The sequence below is a fragment of the Chiloscyllium punctatum genome, chromosome 46, assembly GCF_047496795.1.
Source record: "Chiloscyllium punctatum isolate Juve2018m chromosome 46, sChiPun1.3, whole genome shotgun sequence".
Lineage (NCBI taxonomy): Eukaryota > Metazoa > Chordata > Chondrichthyes > Orectolobiformes > Hemiscylliidae > Chiloscyllium > Chiloscyllium punctatum.
Window position 1 is genome coordinate 50,314,325 of NC_092784.1, and position 16,433 is coordinate 50,330,757.

Consider the following 16,433-nt stretch of genomic DNA (forward strand, 5'->3'; position numbering starts at 1 on the left):
ATGAGTGGGAGGAGAAGCCATTGCTGGAGATTCGGGGAGAAAGTGGGAGAATGGGGTTGAGAAGCTTATCAGCCAGAATTGAATGGCTAAGCAGACTCGATGGCCTACTTTTTGCTCCTCCGTCTAATGGTCTAATGGTCTTCTGGAAATGATCTGGCTATGATTGGACAGTTAAATGTGAAATGACAGGATGACAGTCATAGAGTCATATGGCGCACAAAAGGTCCATCGGGTCTGCACATACACAATTACTACTAATCAAATCCCAATTCCCTGTATTTGTCCCATATCTTTAAATGTTATGATATTTCACGTGTTAAAGGTTGGGAGGTTTCCATCCCAGATTCTCACCAGCCTCTGAATCTCCTGCCCCTTATCCTAAAATTATGTCCTCTTGTGATTCCTGCCAAGTGGAAAACTGAGGGCAAGGATGGGACGTGTGGATAACCATGTGAAAGGGTACAGGCTGAGGAAGGATGGTGTCTCACACTCTGAGGGATGAGGGATTGACTGAACAAGGTGTGACTCAGAGGGAATTTGAATTGTGACTTTGATGAGATCCATTTGTTGCTGTGTGGGAGGAATGGAAAACTGATCAGATGCGATGTCATGGGAAAGGTAGACACGGATTTGGGAAGCACCGACACATCCAGGAGAGGAAAGGGACATTGAAGAGGTGGATTACAAACCCAGAGCACCGAGGGTGGTTTATTTTGTTGAGAGACTGATGAGCTAGTTTTGGTAAGATAGGGTAACAGAAAGGGCAACTGTACAAGGTGGAATAGAGAAACTGAGCAGTTTCACTTCTAGGATATGGGGACAAGAGGTGAGTAGCATGGGTGAACTCAGATGAAGAAAGGCACATGTGAAGTTAGGAAGAAGGTAGAATTCAAGGCTGAGCTAAAGGGGAATCTGGAGGGACTATTAACTGGATGAGAGAGGAGGGGCTGTAAAATAGAGGCACCTGCCCAATTATTCTCAATCATTGTGACAAAAACATCCTTACACTTGTTGTTGGTGAAGTCTGACTGCATGTGTTGGTTCCAAAACATTAGGCGTACACATGTCACTCTAAATAACTTGTTCAATGATGTGACAACTCAGCAGGGTACAATTTCCATTGAAATACACCATATTTCCTCAGTTCCAGTATTTCATTTCTGAGTAGTGCCTGACCCTGAAATTCACGACCTTATCATTGACTTTGCCTTCACTGACAGCTGTAATCACAGCTCAGTTGAATAACGAGAAGTTGTAACTTGGATTGCTACCCCCCCCAGCCATAACTCAAAAGTTTTTCCTTTCAAAAAGTTTAAATATTTACTTTTAAGTGTGTTCTGCCTGCTTCACGGATGTCAACAGCGCTTCTGTCTCATTCTGTTCAGCTGCTGATGGATGGCTTTCCAATTGCTAAAGTTGTTAACAACACCCAGAGTAAACATTTACTTTTTAAGATCTTGTTCATGAGTTTGTGATTAGCTCAATGCTACTCCCTCCCCTCCCTTTCTCAGCCTAGCACTGATTGGGACTGGGATCCCACACACAGCAATCCAGTCAGGAACCTGATCACAAGTCTTCACATTCATGATCGGTGCTGGCTCCAAGTGACAACTGAATTAACCTTAAAAGGGCAGATACTCATTGCAATTTGCTGATTTCATCAGAACTTACTCACTGAAGCCTCAGATTATGTTTTCAATATCATTTCCAGGATTCGCTTCTCACTCGGGCGCGTTTTAACCAGTTTGCCCTGAACCTAAGGTAAAAATTTTGATCTTTCTATGTTCAGAAGTGATTTTTTAAAAGATCACTTGGGGGAATCATGGGCATCGCTAGTGAGAATATTGATTACCCATTCCTGGAGATCTTTAAGAATATAGGAGTTGGGATGTCATGATGAGGTTGTATAAAATGTTGTAGTCTCTTCTGGACTACTGTGTCCAGTTCTGGTCACCCTTTTACAGGAAGGAAATTATTAAACAGAAGAGATTTACCAGAATGTTGCTGGGAATGGAGGGTTTGAGTTATAGGGAGAGGCTGGAAAGGCTGGGACTTTTTTCACTGGATGTTAGAGGTGTGACCTTATTGAGGTCCATAAAATCATGAAAGGTACCTTTAAGGTAAACGGCAGGTATCTTTTCCCTAGGTTGGGTGATTTCAAGACTGGGGAGAATATTTTTAAGGTGAGAGGAGAAAGATTTAAAAAGGACACGGGCAATATTTTTACACACGAGTGGGTTGTGTGTAGAATGAACTTCCAAAGGAAGTAGTAGATGTAGGTACACTTAGAGCTATTTAAATAAATTCATGATTAAGAAATGTTGGGAGGGATATGGGTCAAGTGCAGGCAGGTGCAACTAGTTTGGTTTGGGATTACGGTCAGCACACAAACGGTGACCCTTCCTCACCCAGACACGAAACATTAACTCTGATTTCTCTGCGCAGATACTGCCAGACCTGCTGAGCTTTCTCGTCAACTTCTGTTTTCATTTCTGATTTACAGCATTTGTAGTTCTTTCAGTTTTTATGGCCGGCATAGACTGGTTGGACCGAAGGGTCTGTTTCCATGCTGTATGACCCTATGGTGTTGGTGAACCTATACAAACTACTGCAGTCTGTATTGTTTAGTCAGTCCTACAGTACTGTACATTAGGGAGTCCCAGTACTTTGATGCATTTATGGTGAGGCAATAGTGCTGTATTTATTTGAGAGCTCTGTCCCAGTATAGTCAGAACTCACAACATCCCAGTTTTTAAAGTATAAGTCACGAGGATTATACACTAAGAGATTTCTGATGAGTTACTTGATTTCAGTACCACTTTTGGCTATAGAAGCCTTCTGTTGGATCTGGGAAGCACAGAAAGGCTCCCCAGCCTGAACTGTTACCCTGACATTCTGCTGGAGATTCCAGGAGTGCATCTATTGGGTGAGAACAAACTCGCTCTTGAGCTTGGACTTGGCTGCAATGCCACTAAAATGGAATGCTCTCTTCGCGTTTACTACAACGGGAGTTAATACTTTCAGCAGAAGTGGGACAAAGTCAATGAAAGGGAGAAAGCACGGCACAAGGGAAACATAATGTCATTGAGTTGGACATAAAAATCTGTCAGCTCTAGTGCTTCGTTATACCTGTCTTGTTTAAATCTATATCCCTTTTTGTTTCCTTATTTGAGAATATATGCAGTACGGCATGCCTTTATAGTCTATTTTAATTCAAAGATTTTACTCCACTACATGAACAGCATTCGATGGCAAGGATAGAAAGACTTGCATTTATATAGCACCTTTCATGACATCCCAAAGCATTTCATTGCCATTGAGTGCAATTACTGTTCTAATGGGAAATATGATAGTCAACATGCAGCTCTCTCAAACAATAATGTGGTAATGATCAGAAATCTAAAGATATTAGGAACACAAGGTGTAAATCCCTTCTAACTTTCATAATTGAGAAACAATGCCCAGAAATTGTAATCTTTATGAATATAGGACAACCCCCCTCCTCTTCCCCCATCACATATGCGCTGTCGCCCTGCTATGTACTATTGAGAAGATGTATTGCTGCAGCTTTTACCAAGGTTACTTCAACAGTATCTCCCAGTCCCATTTGCTCTGCACGAAAACGTAACTATATTCATGCAGAATTCAAGTTCACAACTGAGAGCTTCATGTTAATTAGGTACATTTCAGCAAACTCCCACCCCACTGATGACTAGCTCCCAATATTTATATAATCAATTCAAACCCAATCCATCACTATTCCCTGGTCCTATTCAGTGTCAGGTATTCCTTCAGACTATATGAGATGATAACGCCACTACCTGTCCCGCAAAGAAAGATGAGGACAGTAATCAGGTCAGAGTCACACTCTCCACCCTGACTACATCATGTGCCACTATCAGCAATGTCCACCCCCACCCATTCGAATACTACCATGGGGATGGGGTAGGTGGGAGGGAGAATAAAATGCCAATTTGTAAACACTTCAAAATGTTAAAGCACAATGACCCACCAAGGTTAGAGGGGAAAGAATAAAAGGGAACCTGAGGGGCAACTTTTTTTGTGCAGACAGTGGTACACATATGGAATGAGCAGCCACCAGATGTGGTTGAGGCGGGTACATTAAGAACATTTAAAAGGCATTTGGACAAATACATGGATAGGAAAGGTTTAGAAGGATGTGGGCCAAGTGCAGGGAAATGGGGTTAGCGTGAATGGACAATTTTGGTCGGCATGGACCGGTTTGGGCCAAAGGGCCTGTCTTCGAGCTGTAGGTCTCTCTACGACTCTGTCTCTCTTTGACCAAGCCACATAAGAGGATAGTAGCATAGGTAAGCAGAAGCTTGATCAAAGAGATAGCGTCATGAAGCTTCTTAGAGAAGAAAACAGATGAAGAATCTCAAAAAGATTTTTAAAAATCCTATCAGGAAGGTGACAGAGGACCAAGCTCGCTTTTACTGACATTACTGACCTCCACTGTATAAGCTCAGTATTGTCAATACTATCTTATCTCCATTTAGTAAAGTTTTGATTTTAAATTCCTATCATTGTTTTTAAATCCCTCTCTCCCTCCCGATAGAGTCAGAGAGTCCCACAGCATGGAGACAGGCCCTTTAGCCCAAACCGGTCCATGCCGACCAAAATGTCTGCCCACACAAACCCCATTTCCCTGCACTTGGCCCATATCCTTCTTGTATTTGTCCAAATGCCTTTTAAATGTTGTTAATGTACCTGCCTCAACCACTTATACTGACAGCTCATTCCATATGCATACTACCCTCTGTGTAATAAAGTTGCTGTCAGGTTTCCTTTAACCTTAAAATGATGCCCTCTAGTTCTTGATTCTCCAACTCTGGGAAAACGATTGAGTGCATTCACCCTATCCATGCCTCTCATGATCTTATGCACCTCTATAAAGTCCTCCCTCAGTCTCCTATGCTCCAAAGAAAAAATTCCTAGCCTTTCCAACCTCTCCCTATAACTCAAACCGTTGAGTCCAGGCAACATCCTTGTAAATTTCTTCTGCGTTCTTTCCAGTTTAATAACATCCTTCCTATTAACCAGGTGACCAAAACTGAATGCAATACTCCAAGTGCGGCCTTTCCAATGTCCTGTATAACTGCAACATAACTTCCCAACTCCTATACTCAATGCCCTGACTGATGAAAGCCCGTGTGCCAAAAGCCTTCTTCACTGCCGTATTGTCAATGCTATCTTGTCTCCATTAAGTAACGTTTTGTTTTTAAATTCCTATCCTAGTTTTCAAATCTCTCTCTCCCTCCTATCCTTGTTTTCAAATCTCTCTCTCCCTCCCAATCTCCCAATTCCTCCAGTCCCACAATCCTCTTAGATATTTGCACTCCACTACTTCTGCACCCATGGAGAATAATGCAGGAAAATTTGAAACTATCTATTTTGACTGGAAGAATAAATAAAAATGTTACCTACATGGTGAGAGAATGCAGGTCTGTGAGATGGAGAAGGTTCTGGTAGTCTTGGTGCCTGAATTGGAAAATTATTCAGGAAGCTAATGAAATTTTAAAGTTGCGAGGAGAAAGATTTAGAAAAGACATAATGGGCAACTTTTTTACACAGATGGTGGATCATGCTTGGAATGAACTTCGAGAGGAAGTGTTGGTTTGGGTACATTTACAACGTTTAAAAGACATTTGGATAAATACATGAACAGGAAAGGTTTGGAGGGACATGGGCTCAGCACAGGCAGGAGGGGTCCAGTTTAGTTTGGGATTATGGTCAACATGGACTGCTTGGACTGAAGGGTCTGTTTCCATGCCGTATGTCTCAATGACTGTTGAAACATTACGGTTTATACTGGGGGAAATTGAATGCAAAAGTGCGGAGTTTATGCATCAGTTATATAGAGCAATGATGAGACCACATCTGGAGCACTGTGTACAACATTGATCAATTTATTTAAGATGTGGATGTGCCGGTGTTGGATGGGCGTGGACAAAGTTAAAACTCACACAACACCAGGTTATAGTCCAATGGGTTTATTTGGATGTTCTAGCTTTCAGAGCTCAGGTAGCTAGCGGGGCGGGATCACAACACATAATTTATAGCAAAAGATCAAAGTGTCACACAACTGATGCAAAGTATTGAACAAACCTAGATTGAGTCTGTGTTGTAGGTTGACTTGAGTGGGTGCATGATCCGTAGTCCTTTTGGGATCTTTCCTGCTTTTTTGCATTTCTGCAGAAACTTGCCAAGATGATCGGGCATATCGACACAGACATCAAGTTTCTGCAGCGCTTCAAAAGTTTGTACTTATAAATAAACCGGTTGGACAATAACCTGGTGTTGTGTGATTTTTGACTTTATTGAAAGAGTAATGTAAACACAGGTCAGCAAATGTTTATTACATTGTTACATCGATTGTCTATCGAGGAGAGGCTGGACAGATTAGGTTTGTATCTGCTGGAGTTTGTATCTGTTTGGTAGAGTACCAGATGTCTTGATTGAAACATAAAAGATCCTGAAGAGTTTTGACAGGGTGAGGGTAGAGAGGGTGTTTTCACGTGCAGGGGAATGACCCATTTCAGACAGAGATGAGGAGAATTTTTTCTCTTAGAGAATTTGAAATTCTCCTGAAAAGGCAGTGGAAGCCAGGTTGGTGAATATTTTAAAGGCAATTGTTGATAGACTGTTGATGAGTAAGGCAATGAAATGTTAGTTATATTCAGGAGAAATGTGGAGTAATGAGATTTACCGTGACCTTACGGAATGGCTGAACCAGGCTGAGTGGTCGACTCCAGCTCTGAATTCATTTATTAGAACATAGAACATAGAACATAGAACAATACAGCACAGAACAGGCCCTTCGGCCCACGATGTTGTGCTGAACATTTGTCCTAGCTTAAGCACCTATCCATGTACCTATCCAATTGTTACTTAAAGGTCACCAATGATTCTGACTCTGCCACTCCCACAGGCAGCGCATTCCATGCCCCCACCACTCTCTGGGTAAAGAACCTACCCCTGACATCCCCCCATACCTTCCACCCTTCACCTTAAACTTATGTCCCCTTGTAACACTCTGTTGTACCCGGGGAAAAAAGTCTCTGACTGTCTACTCTATCTATTCCCCTGATCATCTTATAGACCTCTATCAAGTCAACCCTCATCATTCACCATTCCAATGAGAAAAGGCCTAGCACTCTCAACCTATCCTCGTACGACCTATTCTCCATTCCAGGCAACATCCTGGTAAATCTCCTCTGCACCCTCTCCAAAGCTTCCACATCTTTCCTAAAGTGAGGCGACCAGAACTGCACACAGTACTCCAAATGTGGCCTTACCAAGGTCCTGTACAGCTGCAACATCACTTCACGACTCTTGAATTCAATCCTTCTGCTAATGAACGCTAATACACCATAGGCCTTCTGACAAGCTCTATCCACCTGAGTAGCAACTTTCAAAGATCTATGTACATAGACCCCAAGATCCCTCTGCTCCTTCACCTTACTAAGAACCCTACCGTTAACCCTGTATTCCGCATTCTTATTTGTCCTTCAAAATGGACAACCTCACACTTGACAGGGTTGAACTCCATCTGCCACTCCTCAGCCCAGCTCTGCATCATATCTACGTCCCTTTGCAGCCGACAACAGCCCTCCTCACTATCCACAACTCCACCAATCTTCGTATCGTCTGCAAATTTACTGACCCACCCTTCGACTCCCTCTTCCAAGTCATTAATAAAAATTACAAACAGCATTCTTCCGCATGTTCGTATGTACCTAATTTTAAAACTTTCATAATCTATATTCCGACCTTCATCATATGTTCTGACACTCCCTGTTTTAAATTTCTCAGAGTCTCTTCATTTCTTACCTCATTTTGAAACCGATCCTGATTTGTTAGGTCAATGGGCTAAGGAGAGGCAGATAGAGCTTAATTTGGATAAATGTGAGGTATTGCATTTTGGTAAAACAAACAAGGGTGGGACTTATACAGTTAAAAGTAGGACCCTGGGTAGTGTTGTGGAACAGAGAGACTTCGAGGTTCAGGCTGATAGTTCTTTGAAGTTTGCATCACAGGTAGACAGGGTGGTTAAGAAGGTGTTTAGCAGGTTTGCCTTCATAGAACATAGAATATAGAAAAATACAGCACAGAACAGGTTCTTCGGCCTCCGATGTTGTGCCGAGGATTATTCCTAGCCTAAAATAGAATAACCTAACCATGCTACCCGTCAATTCACTGCTATCCATGTACATCTCCAGCAGTCGCTTAAATGTCCCTAATGACTCTGCTTCCACCACCACCACTGGCAACACATTCCATGCATTCACGACTCTCTGCGTAAAGAACCTTCCTCTGACGTCTCCTCCAAACCTTCCTCCTAACACCTTAAAACTATGACCCCTCGTGGCAATCTATCCTGCCCTGGGGAAAAGTCTCTGGCTATCGACTGTATCCATGCCTCTCATTACTTTGTACACCTCGATCTGGTCACGTTTCTTCCTCCTTCTCTCCCGAGAGAAAAGTCCGAGCTTAGTCAACCCTTCTTCATAAGACAAGCCCTCCAGTCCAGGCAGCATCCTGGTAAACCTTCTTTGCACACTCTCCAAAGCCTCTGTATCTTTCCTATAGTAGGGCAACCAGAACTGGACACAATATTCCAAGTGTGATCTTACCAGGGTTTTGTAGAGCTGCAGCAAAACCTTGCGGCTCTTAAGCTCGATCCCCGTGTTAATGAAAGCCAACACACTATATTCTTTCTTAACAACCGTATCCATTTGGGTGGCAACTTTGAGGGATCTATTCCCTTGAACACCACAATCCCTCTGTTCCTCCACACTCCCAAGAATCCTGTATCAGCATTCAAGTTCGACCTTCCAAAATGTATCACTTCACATTTATACGAATTGAACTATATTTGCCATTTCTCAGCCCAACTCTGCATCCTGTCAATGTCGCGCAGCAGCTTACAATAGTCCTCAATACTATCAATGGTACCTCCATTGGCAAATTTACTAACCCACTCCTCATCCAAGTCATTTATAAAAACTACAAAGAGCAGAGGCCCAAGAACAGAGCCCTGTGGGACCCCACTCAACACTGACCTCCAGGCAGAATACTTTCCATCTACACCCACTCTCTGCCTTCTGTCAGCCAACCAAATCTGAATCCAGACAGTCAAATCTCCCTGTCTCCCATACCTCCTGACATTATGAATGAGCCTACCATGGGGAACCTTATCAAATGCTTTGCTGAAGTCCATATACACCACATCCACTGCCTGTCCTTTGTCAACCTGTCTCGTCACCTCCTCAGATAGCTCATTAAGATTTGTGAGACATGACCTGCCCCTCACAAGGCCATGCTGACTGCCTTTAATCACACTATGCCTTTCCAAATAGTCATAAATCCTATCCCTTAGGATTCTTTCCAAAACCTTGCTGACCATAGCCATAACACTGCCTGGTCTGTAATTGCCAGGGATTTCCCTATTCCCCTTCTTGAAAAGAGAAACAACATTTGCCTTCTTCAATCCTCCGGTACGACTCCCGTGGAGAGTGACGATGCAAAGATCTTTACCAGTAGCTTAGCAATCTCCTTTCTCGCTTCCCAGAGCAACCTCGGATAAATTTGGTCTGGCCTTGGAGACTTATCAATCTTAATGTTTTCCAAAATTTCCAGCACATCACTTCCTCAATCTCGATCTGTTCAAACCTGTTTCCCGGCTCCTCAAAGTTCTCATTCACAACAAGTTCCCTTTCCTTAGTGAAAACCGAAGCAAAAGACTCACTTAGGGCTTCCCCCATCAGCTCAGACTCCACGCTTAAGTCCCCTGCCCTATCTCTGACCGGCCCTACCTACTCCCTGATTATTCTCTTATTCCTTACGTATGAGTAAAATGCCTTTGGGTTCTCCCTAATCCCTCCTTTTTCCTGCTCCTCCTGGCTCTCCCCAGTCCATTTCTGAGCTCCTTTCTAGCAAGCCTGTAATCCTCTAAAGATGTGCTAGACCCTTGCTTCCTCTACTTTACGTAAGCTGCCTTCTTCTTTTTAATGAGAAGCTCCTCTGTTCTTGTCATCTAAGGCTCCTTCATCTTACCCCGTCTTGCTTGTCTCAGAGGAACAAATTTGTGCATCACTCACAACAACTGCTCCTTAAACAGTTTCCACATGTCTGCTGTGCCCTTTCTGTGGAACAATTGCTCCCAATCTGTACTTCCCAAATCCTGTCTAATAGCGTCATAATTTCTTTTTCCCCAATTAAATGTCGTCCCATGGTAACTGCTCCTTTCCCTCTCCACGGCTATGATAAATGTCAGGCAGTTATGATCACTGTCACCAAAGTGATCTCCCACCACGAGATCTGACACTTGTCCTGGCTCGTTGCCGAGCACCAATTCCAAAATGGCCTCTCCCCTCGTCTGCCTGTCTACATACTGAATAAGGAAACCCTCCTGAACATACCTGACAAAAACAGCTCCATCCAAACTATCTGCACTAAGGAGGTTCCAGTCAATATTGGGCGAGTTGAAATCACCCATAAAAACAACCCTGCTACATCTGCATTTTTCCAAAATCTGCCAGCCTATGAGTTCTTCAATCTCCCTACTGCCATTACAGGGTCTGTAGAAAACTCCCAAAGAAGTGGCTGCTCCTTTGCTGTCCCTAACTTCCATCCATACAAACCTTCCTTGACAACCTTGGTTTCTGTAGATTTTAACCCGACTGCGAATCCTCTTGCAAGGATGCCTGCCTTGAAGAAGTTTTCCTCTTCTCTCTACAAGAATCTCAGGGAGTCCCTCTCCCACTGCAACTCCCAGGTCATTTCCTCTGCTCTGAAGCTCTTCAGCACTGTCTCCTTGACCTGGCCGGACTTGTCCGACCTGCCTATCTCCTTTTCCACCTATCCACTCCACCCTCTCCTCCTTGACCTATCACCTTCATCTCCTCCCCCACTCACCCATTGTACTCTATGCTACTTTCTCCCCACCCCCACCCTCCTCTAGCTTATCTGTCCATGCTTCAGGCTCACTGCCTTTATTCCTGATGAAGGGCTTTTGCCCGAAATGTCGATTTCGCTGCTCGTTGGATGCTGCCTGAACTGCTGTGCTCTTCCAGCACCACTAATCCAGTATTTGCTTTCCAGCATCTGCAGTCATTGTTTTTACACTCTCTGATTAGCCATGCTACACCTCCTCTTCCTTTTTTTACCCACTATGTTCTTTTTAAACGTTCTAAACCCTGGAACATTAAGCAACCATTCCTGCCCCAGTGAAACCCATGTCTCCGTTATGGCCCCGACCTCGTAGTCCCAAGTACTGATCCATACTCTAAGTTCATCACTCTTATTTCTGACACTTTAACCAATCCGTTTGTTTCATTACATGAAAAACCTTCCCGATAGATTGCTCAGAATTTTGAGTGTACAATTTGGGACATCATATTGAGGTTGTATAGGACATTGGAGTATCATATAATCCCTACAGTATCGAAGCAGGCCACTCAATCCATACTAACCCTCCAAAGAGTATCCCACCCAGACCCATCCTCTATCTCTAACCCTGCATTTCCCATGGCCAATCCACTTAACCTGCACATCTTTGGACAGTGGGAAGAAACCAGAGGAGACCCAGCCAGACATGGGGAGAATGTGCAAACTCCACACAGACAGTCACCCGAGGGTGGAATCTAACTCGAGTCCTTGGTGCTGTGAGGCAGCAGTGCTAACCACTGAGTCGATGAGCCATCATGTTGCCCACTACAGTGTCCAGTTTTGATACCCTGTTACAGGAAGGATATTATTAAATTATAAAGGATTCAGAAAAGACTTACCAGGATGTTGCCAGGAATGGAGGGTTTGAGCTATAAGGAGACTAAATCAGTTGGGACTTTTTTCACTGAAGCGTAGGAGGTGACCTTATGAAGGTTTATAAAGTCATGAGGGGTATAAAAAAGGTGATGGCAGGTGTCTTTTCCCTAGGGTGAGGGTTTTCAAGACTAGTGGGCATACTTTAAGGAGAGGAGAAAGATTTACAAAAGATATGAGGGGCAAATTGTTTTTAACACTGACTGTGATTAGTGTGTGGGATGAACTTCCATAGGAGTGGTGAATGCAGGTACAGTTACAACATTTGAAAGACATTTGGATAAGGACATGAAGAACAAATATTTGGAGGGATATGGGCCAGATGCAAGCAGGTGTCATTGTTTAGTTTGGGATTATGGTCAGCATGGACTGGTTGGACCGAATGGGTCTGTTTCTGTGCTATGTGACCCTCTGACTCTCTCTCTTTGACTAAGCTTTTGATCATTTGCCCTCGTAAATATCTGTATGGCTTTGTGTGACAAATTGCTTTATATGCTGCTGTGGAGTGCCTTGGGCTGCTTCACTACATTAAAGGCACTATATAAAGGCGACTTGTTGTCAACCTGTATGAGGAATTTGAAACAACGATCTCTCTAAGTTAGACAACCATTCAGTCAACTCCTGCAGATCAACACACATAATAGGTAGGTTATGGACCAGACCAGACCCCCTCAAAATATTTTAAAGTGGTCACCTCAACCCTATCTTTTTCTTTTTATAACGGCAAATTAAAGTGTTGTGTTCCAACGTGGCTGGTCAAAATACTCAATGTTAAGCAAACCACATTTTATTCAAATACTATAAGCTAAAATAGAACAAACGAAATAAGAACTTTAAGTTAACTTAACTCTACTGGAAAGCTTAACAGAATAATTAGTAACTATTACTAATTAACTGTTCCAACACAGTAACATCCCATAACCACACCCCTTAGGCAAAAGGGCAAATTCAGAAAGCTCTCATGTAACATCTGACAGAGAAAGAGAAACCCTGGCTTCCATTTGCAATCAAGAGACGGGACAAAATTGCTTTTACTTCTTAAAACCTCCAGCAGCTTCTGCTGAACCCAGAAGTTGAAAAAAAAAGAAGCAGTCCTGGTCTCTAAGAGCTGGCCACACCCATCCAGGCTGCTTCTATTATTCCAACTTCTTAAAATAAAACCCAATGTCTCACAGGCTGTTTACGTTATCACAGATTGCTCTTGTTCAATCTCTCTCTTAACACAAACTAGGACAAAACACACCTCTAAAAGCAACAGCATCGTCACAGGTGTAACAATAGAGTACTGAGTAAGTGTGATGGGGATACTGAATGCTCTGTTACTTCTGTTGCAGGAACAAGTTATGAACAAAGATCCAGTTGTTAGTTTGCTGAGTTTCACACAGCTCAGCATGGACAAAAGAAGGAGTGAGAGCTCAGTTCTCGCCAGAGACAAGGAGAAACGAACGTCTATCTCAAGTAAAGCAAGAACCAATAGCCTTACTTCAACATGTAAACCAGCAACAACAGAGGTAAAACAAAATCACAATGTAGCTAAGCTGCAGTCAGAACGTGAGAAAAACATCAATGGCTCCATTCAATTATAATGTATTGGTCATGCTTTTCTTTCACTAATGCTCTCACATCATCCAAACTAATCCCGGTTTGGTGCTAATCCCACTCTTGCTTCACAGACGTTCAGAGTAGCAGTCTCAGGCTGACGTTCTCTCACTATCTGAGCATGGCAGATATTCCGAATCAGACAGCACAGATGGAGGCCGTTTGGCCCAATGCATCTGTGCTGACTCGTGATGGAGAAATTGAATTTCTCATTTCTGGATCCTTTGTCTATATGCTGCAAATTCCTTCTTTTCAAGTACAGATGGAAAGCTACTATTGAATCCACTTCATCCGCCATTTTAAGCAATGCATTCCAGTCAGAAAATAAATGATTCTCAATTCTTTATTCCTTTTGCTAACTATTTAAAACATGTCTCTGTAAGGGCAAGAGCAGCCTGTGCAATCTTTGTATTATTGTTGGGTATAAATACCACAGTGTGGGTGGAGTTAGAAAAATCTGGCAAGAACATTGGAAGAAGTACGTTAGAATGTGTGACGACCTGAAAGAGATAAAGAGAGCATATTAATGTGAAAACTCCAAGAAGACAGATTAGTAATTATGTATTGTAACTATAAAACAGAGCTTGGTATAAGATTAGCATGTATCATAGCATCTTGTGGTAGTGTGACTTTGAAGCATCAGCCTGAAGATGGTTCTTCACTTTGCCTTCTCCTCTACCAGTTTGGATCAAATCCAAAACATATCCCATGGCATAAAAACTTGTGACAACAGAATCTGTAACGGAAACAGCTTTTCCTAACAGAGAAACAAGAGGGGGAGTAGGCCATTTGGCCCTTCAAGCCTGCTCCACCATTCAAAAAGATCATGGCTAATCATCCAACTCACTCCCCTCTTCCCATTTCTCTCCCTTCACTTCTTGTCCCCTTCAGTCCAAATAACAATATCTAACCTCTTGTTGAAAACATTCAATGTTGTGGCACTCTGCGGTCGAGAATTCCACATGCTCATCACTCTCTGGGTGAGGACATTTCTCTTCAGCCTAGTCCGAAATGGCCAACCCCATATCCTTACACCAGATGCCTGGTTCTTAGTTCCTTGATATTTCCTGTTCTGAGATGTTATTACACGCCTCTGGAGTAGACAGGATTTGAACCTAATACTGGATTAGTGGTGCTGGAAGAGCACAGAGTTCAGGCAGCATCCAACGAGCAGCGAAATCAACGTTTCGGGCAAAAGCCCTTCATCAGGAATAAAGGCAGTGAGCCTGAAGCGTGGAGAGATAAGCTAGAGGAGGTTGGGGGTGGGGAGAGAGTAGCATAGAGTACAATGGGTGAGTGGGGGAGGAGATGAAGGTGATAGGTCAAGGAGGAGAGGGTGGAGTGGATAGGTGGAAAAGAAGATAGGCAGGTCGGACAAGTCAAGGAGACAGTAACTGAGCTGGAAGTTTGAAACTAGGATGAGGTGGGGGAAGGGGAAATGAGGAAGCTGTTGAAGTCCACATTGATGCCCTGGGGTTGAAGTGTTCCGAGGCGGAAGATGAGGCGTTCTTTCTCCAGGCGTCTGGTGGTGAGGGAGCGGCGGTGAAGGAGACCCAGGACCTCCATGTCCTCGGCAGAGTGGGAGGGGGAGTTGAAATGTTGGGCCACGGGGCGGTTTGGTTGATTGGTGCGGGTGTCTCGGAGATATTCCCTAAAGCAGTCTGCTAGGAGGCGCCCAGTCTCCCCAATGTAGACGAGACCGCATCGGGAGCAACGGATACAATAAATGATATTGGTGGATGTGCAGGTGAAACTTTGGATGTGGAAGGCTCCTTTAGGGCCTTGGATAGAGGTGAGGGAGGAGGTGTGGGCACAGGTTTTACAGTTCCTGCGGTGGCAGGGGAAAGTGCCAGAATGGGAGGGTGGGTTGTAGGGGGGTGTGGACCTGACCAGGTAGTCACGGAGGGAACAGTCTTTGTGGAAGGCGGAAAGGGGTGGGGAGGGAAATATATCCCTGGTGGTGGGGTCTTTTTGGAGGTGGCGGAAATGTCGGTGGATGATTTGGTTGATGCGAAGGTTTGTAGGGTGGAAGGTGAGCACCAGGGGCGTTCTGTCCTTGTTACGGTTGGAGGGGTGGGATCTGAGGGCGGAGGTGCGGGATGTGGACGAGATGCGTTGGAGGGCATCTTTAACCACGTGGGAAGGGAAATTGCGGTCTCTAAAGAAGGAGGCCATCTGGTGTGTCCTATGGTGGAACTGGTCCTCCTGGGAGCAGATACGGCGGAGGCGGAGAAATTGGGAATACGGGATGGCATTTTTGCAAGAGATAGGGTGGGAAGAGGTGTAATCCAGGTAGCTATGGGAGTCAGTGGGTTTGTAAAAAATGTCAGTGTCAAGTCGGTCGTCACTAATGGAGATGGAGAGGTCCAGGAAGGGGAGCGAGGTGTCAGAGATAGTCCAGGTAAATTTAAGGTCAGGGTGGAATGTGTTGGTGAAGTTGATGAATTGCTCAACCTCCTCGCGGGAGCACGAGGTGGCGCCAATGCAGTCATCAATGTAGCGGAGGAAGAGGTGGGGAGTGGTGCCGGTGTAATTACGGAAGATCAACTGTTCTACATAGCCAACAAAGAGACAGGCATAGCTGGGGCCCATACGTGTGCCCATGGCTACGCCTTTGGTCTGGAGGAAGTGGGAGGATTCAAAGGAGAAATTGTTAAGGGTGAGGACCAGTTCGGCCAAACGAATGGGAGTGTCAGTGGAAGGGTGCTGTTGGGGACGTCTGGAGAGGAAAAAACGGAGGGCTTGGAGGCCCTGGTCATGGCGAATGGAGGTGTAGAGGTATTGGATATCCATGGATTTGAACCTAGGCCACCTGGCTGAGAGGTAGAGACACCACCACAGCACCACATGCTCTCAGAACATTAGTTTAAGGTTCTGGATTACGAGTCCAGTGACATGACTGCAATGCCACCACCTCTGTCCCTCTCTTATTTGGATTAACAAATCTTTTCATCACGGAACAACTTGACTTTCGGAACTTGTCTGGT

The 16,433-nt window shown here is 44.1% G+C and overlaps 1 protein-coding gene across 1 annotated transcript in view; it reads left to right on the plus strand.

The window, feature by feature from the left end:
• The window catches only part of LOC140467913 (uncharacterized), a 31,845-nt gene that overhangs the window by 6,760 nt on the left and 8,652 nt on the right, over positions 1-16,433 (plus strand). Inside the window, exon 2 of the mRNA XM_072563990.1 lies at positions 13,182-13,358. Within this exon, the coding sequence (XP_072420091.1) occupies positions 13,191-13,358 (168 nt within the window). The 5' untranslated portion in view covers positions 13,182-13,190. The remainder of the gene's footprint in view (positions 1-13,181; positions 13,359-16,433) is intronic.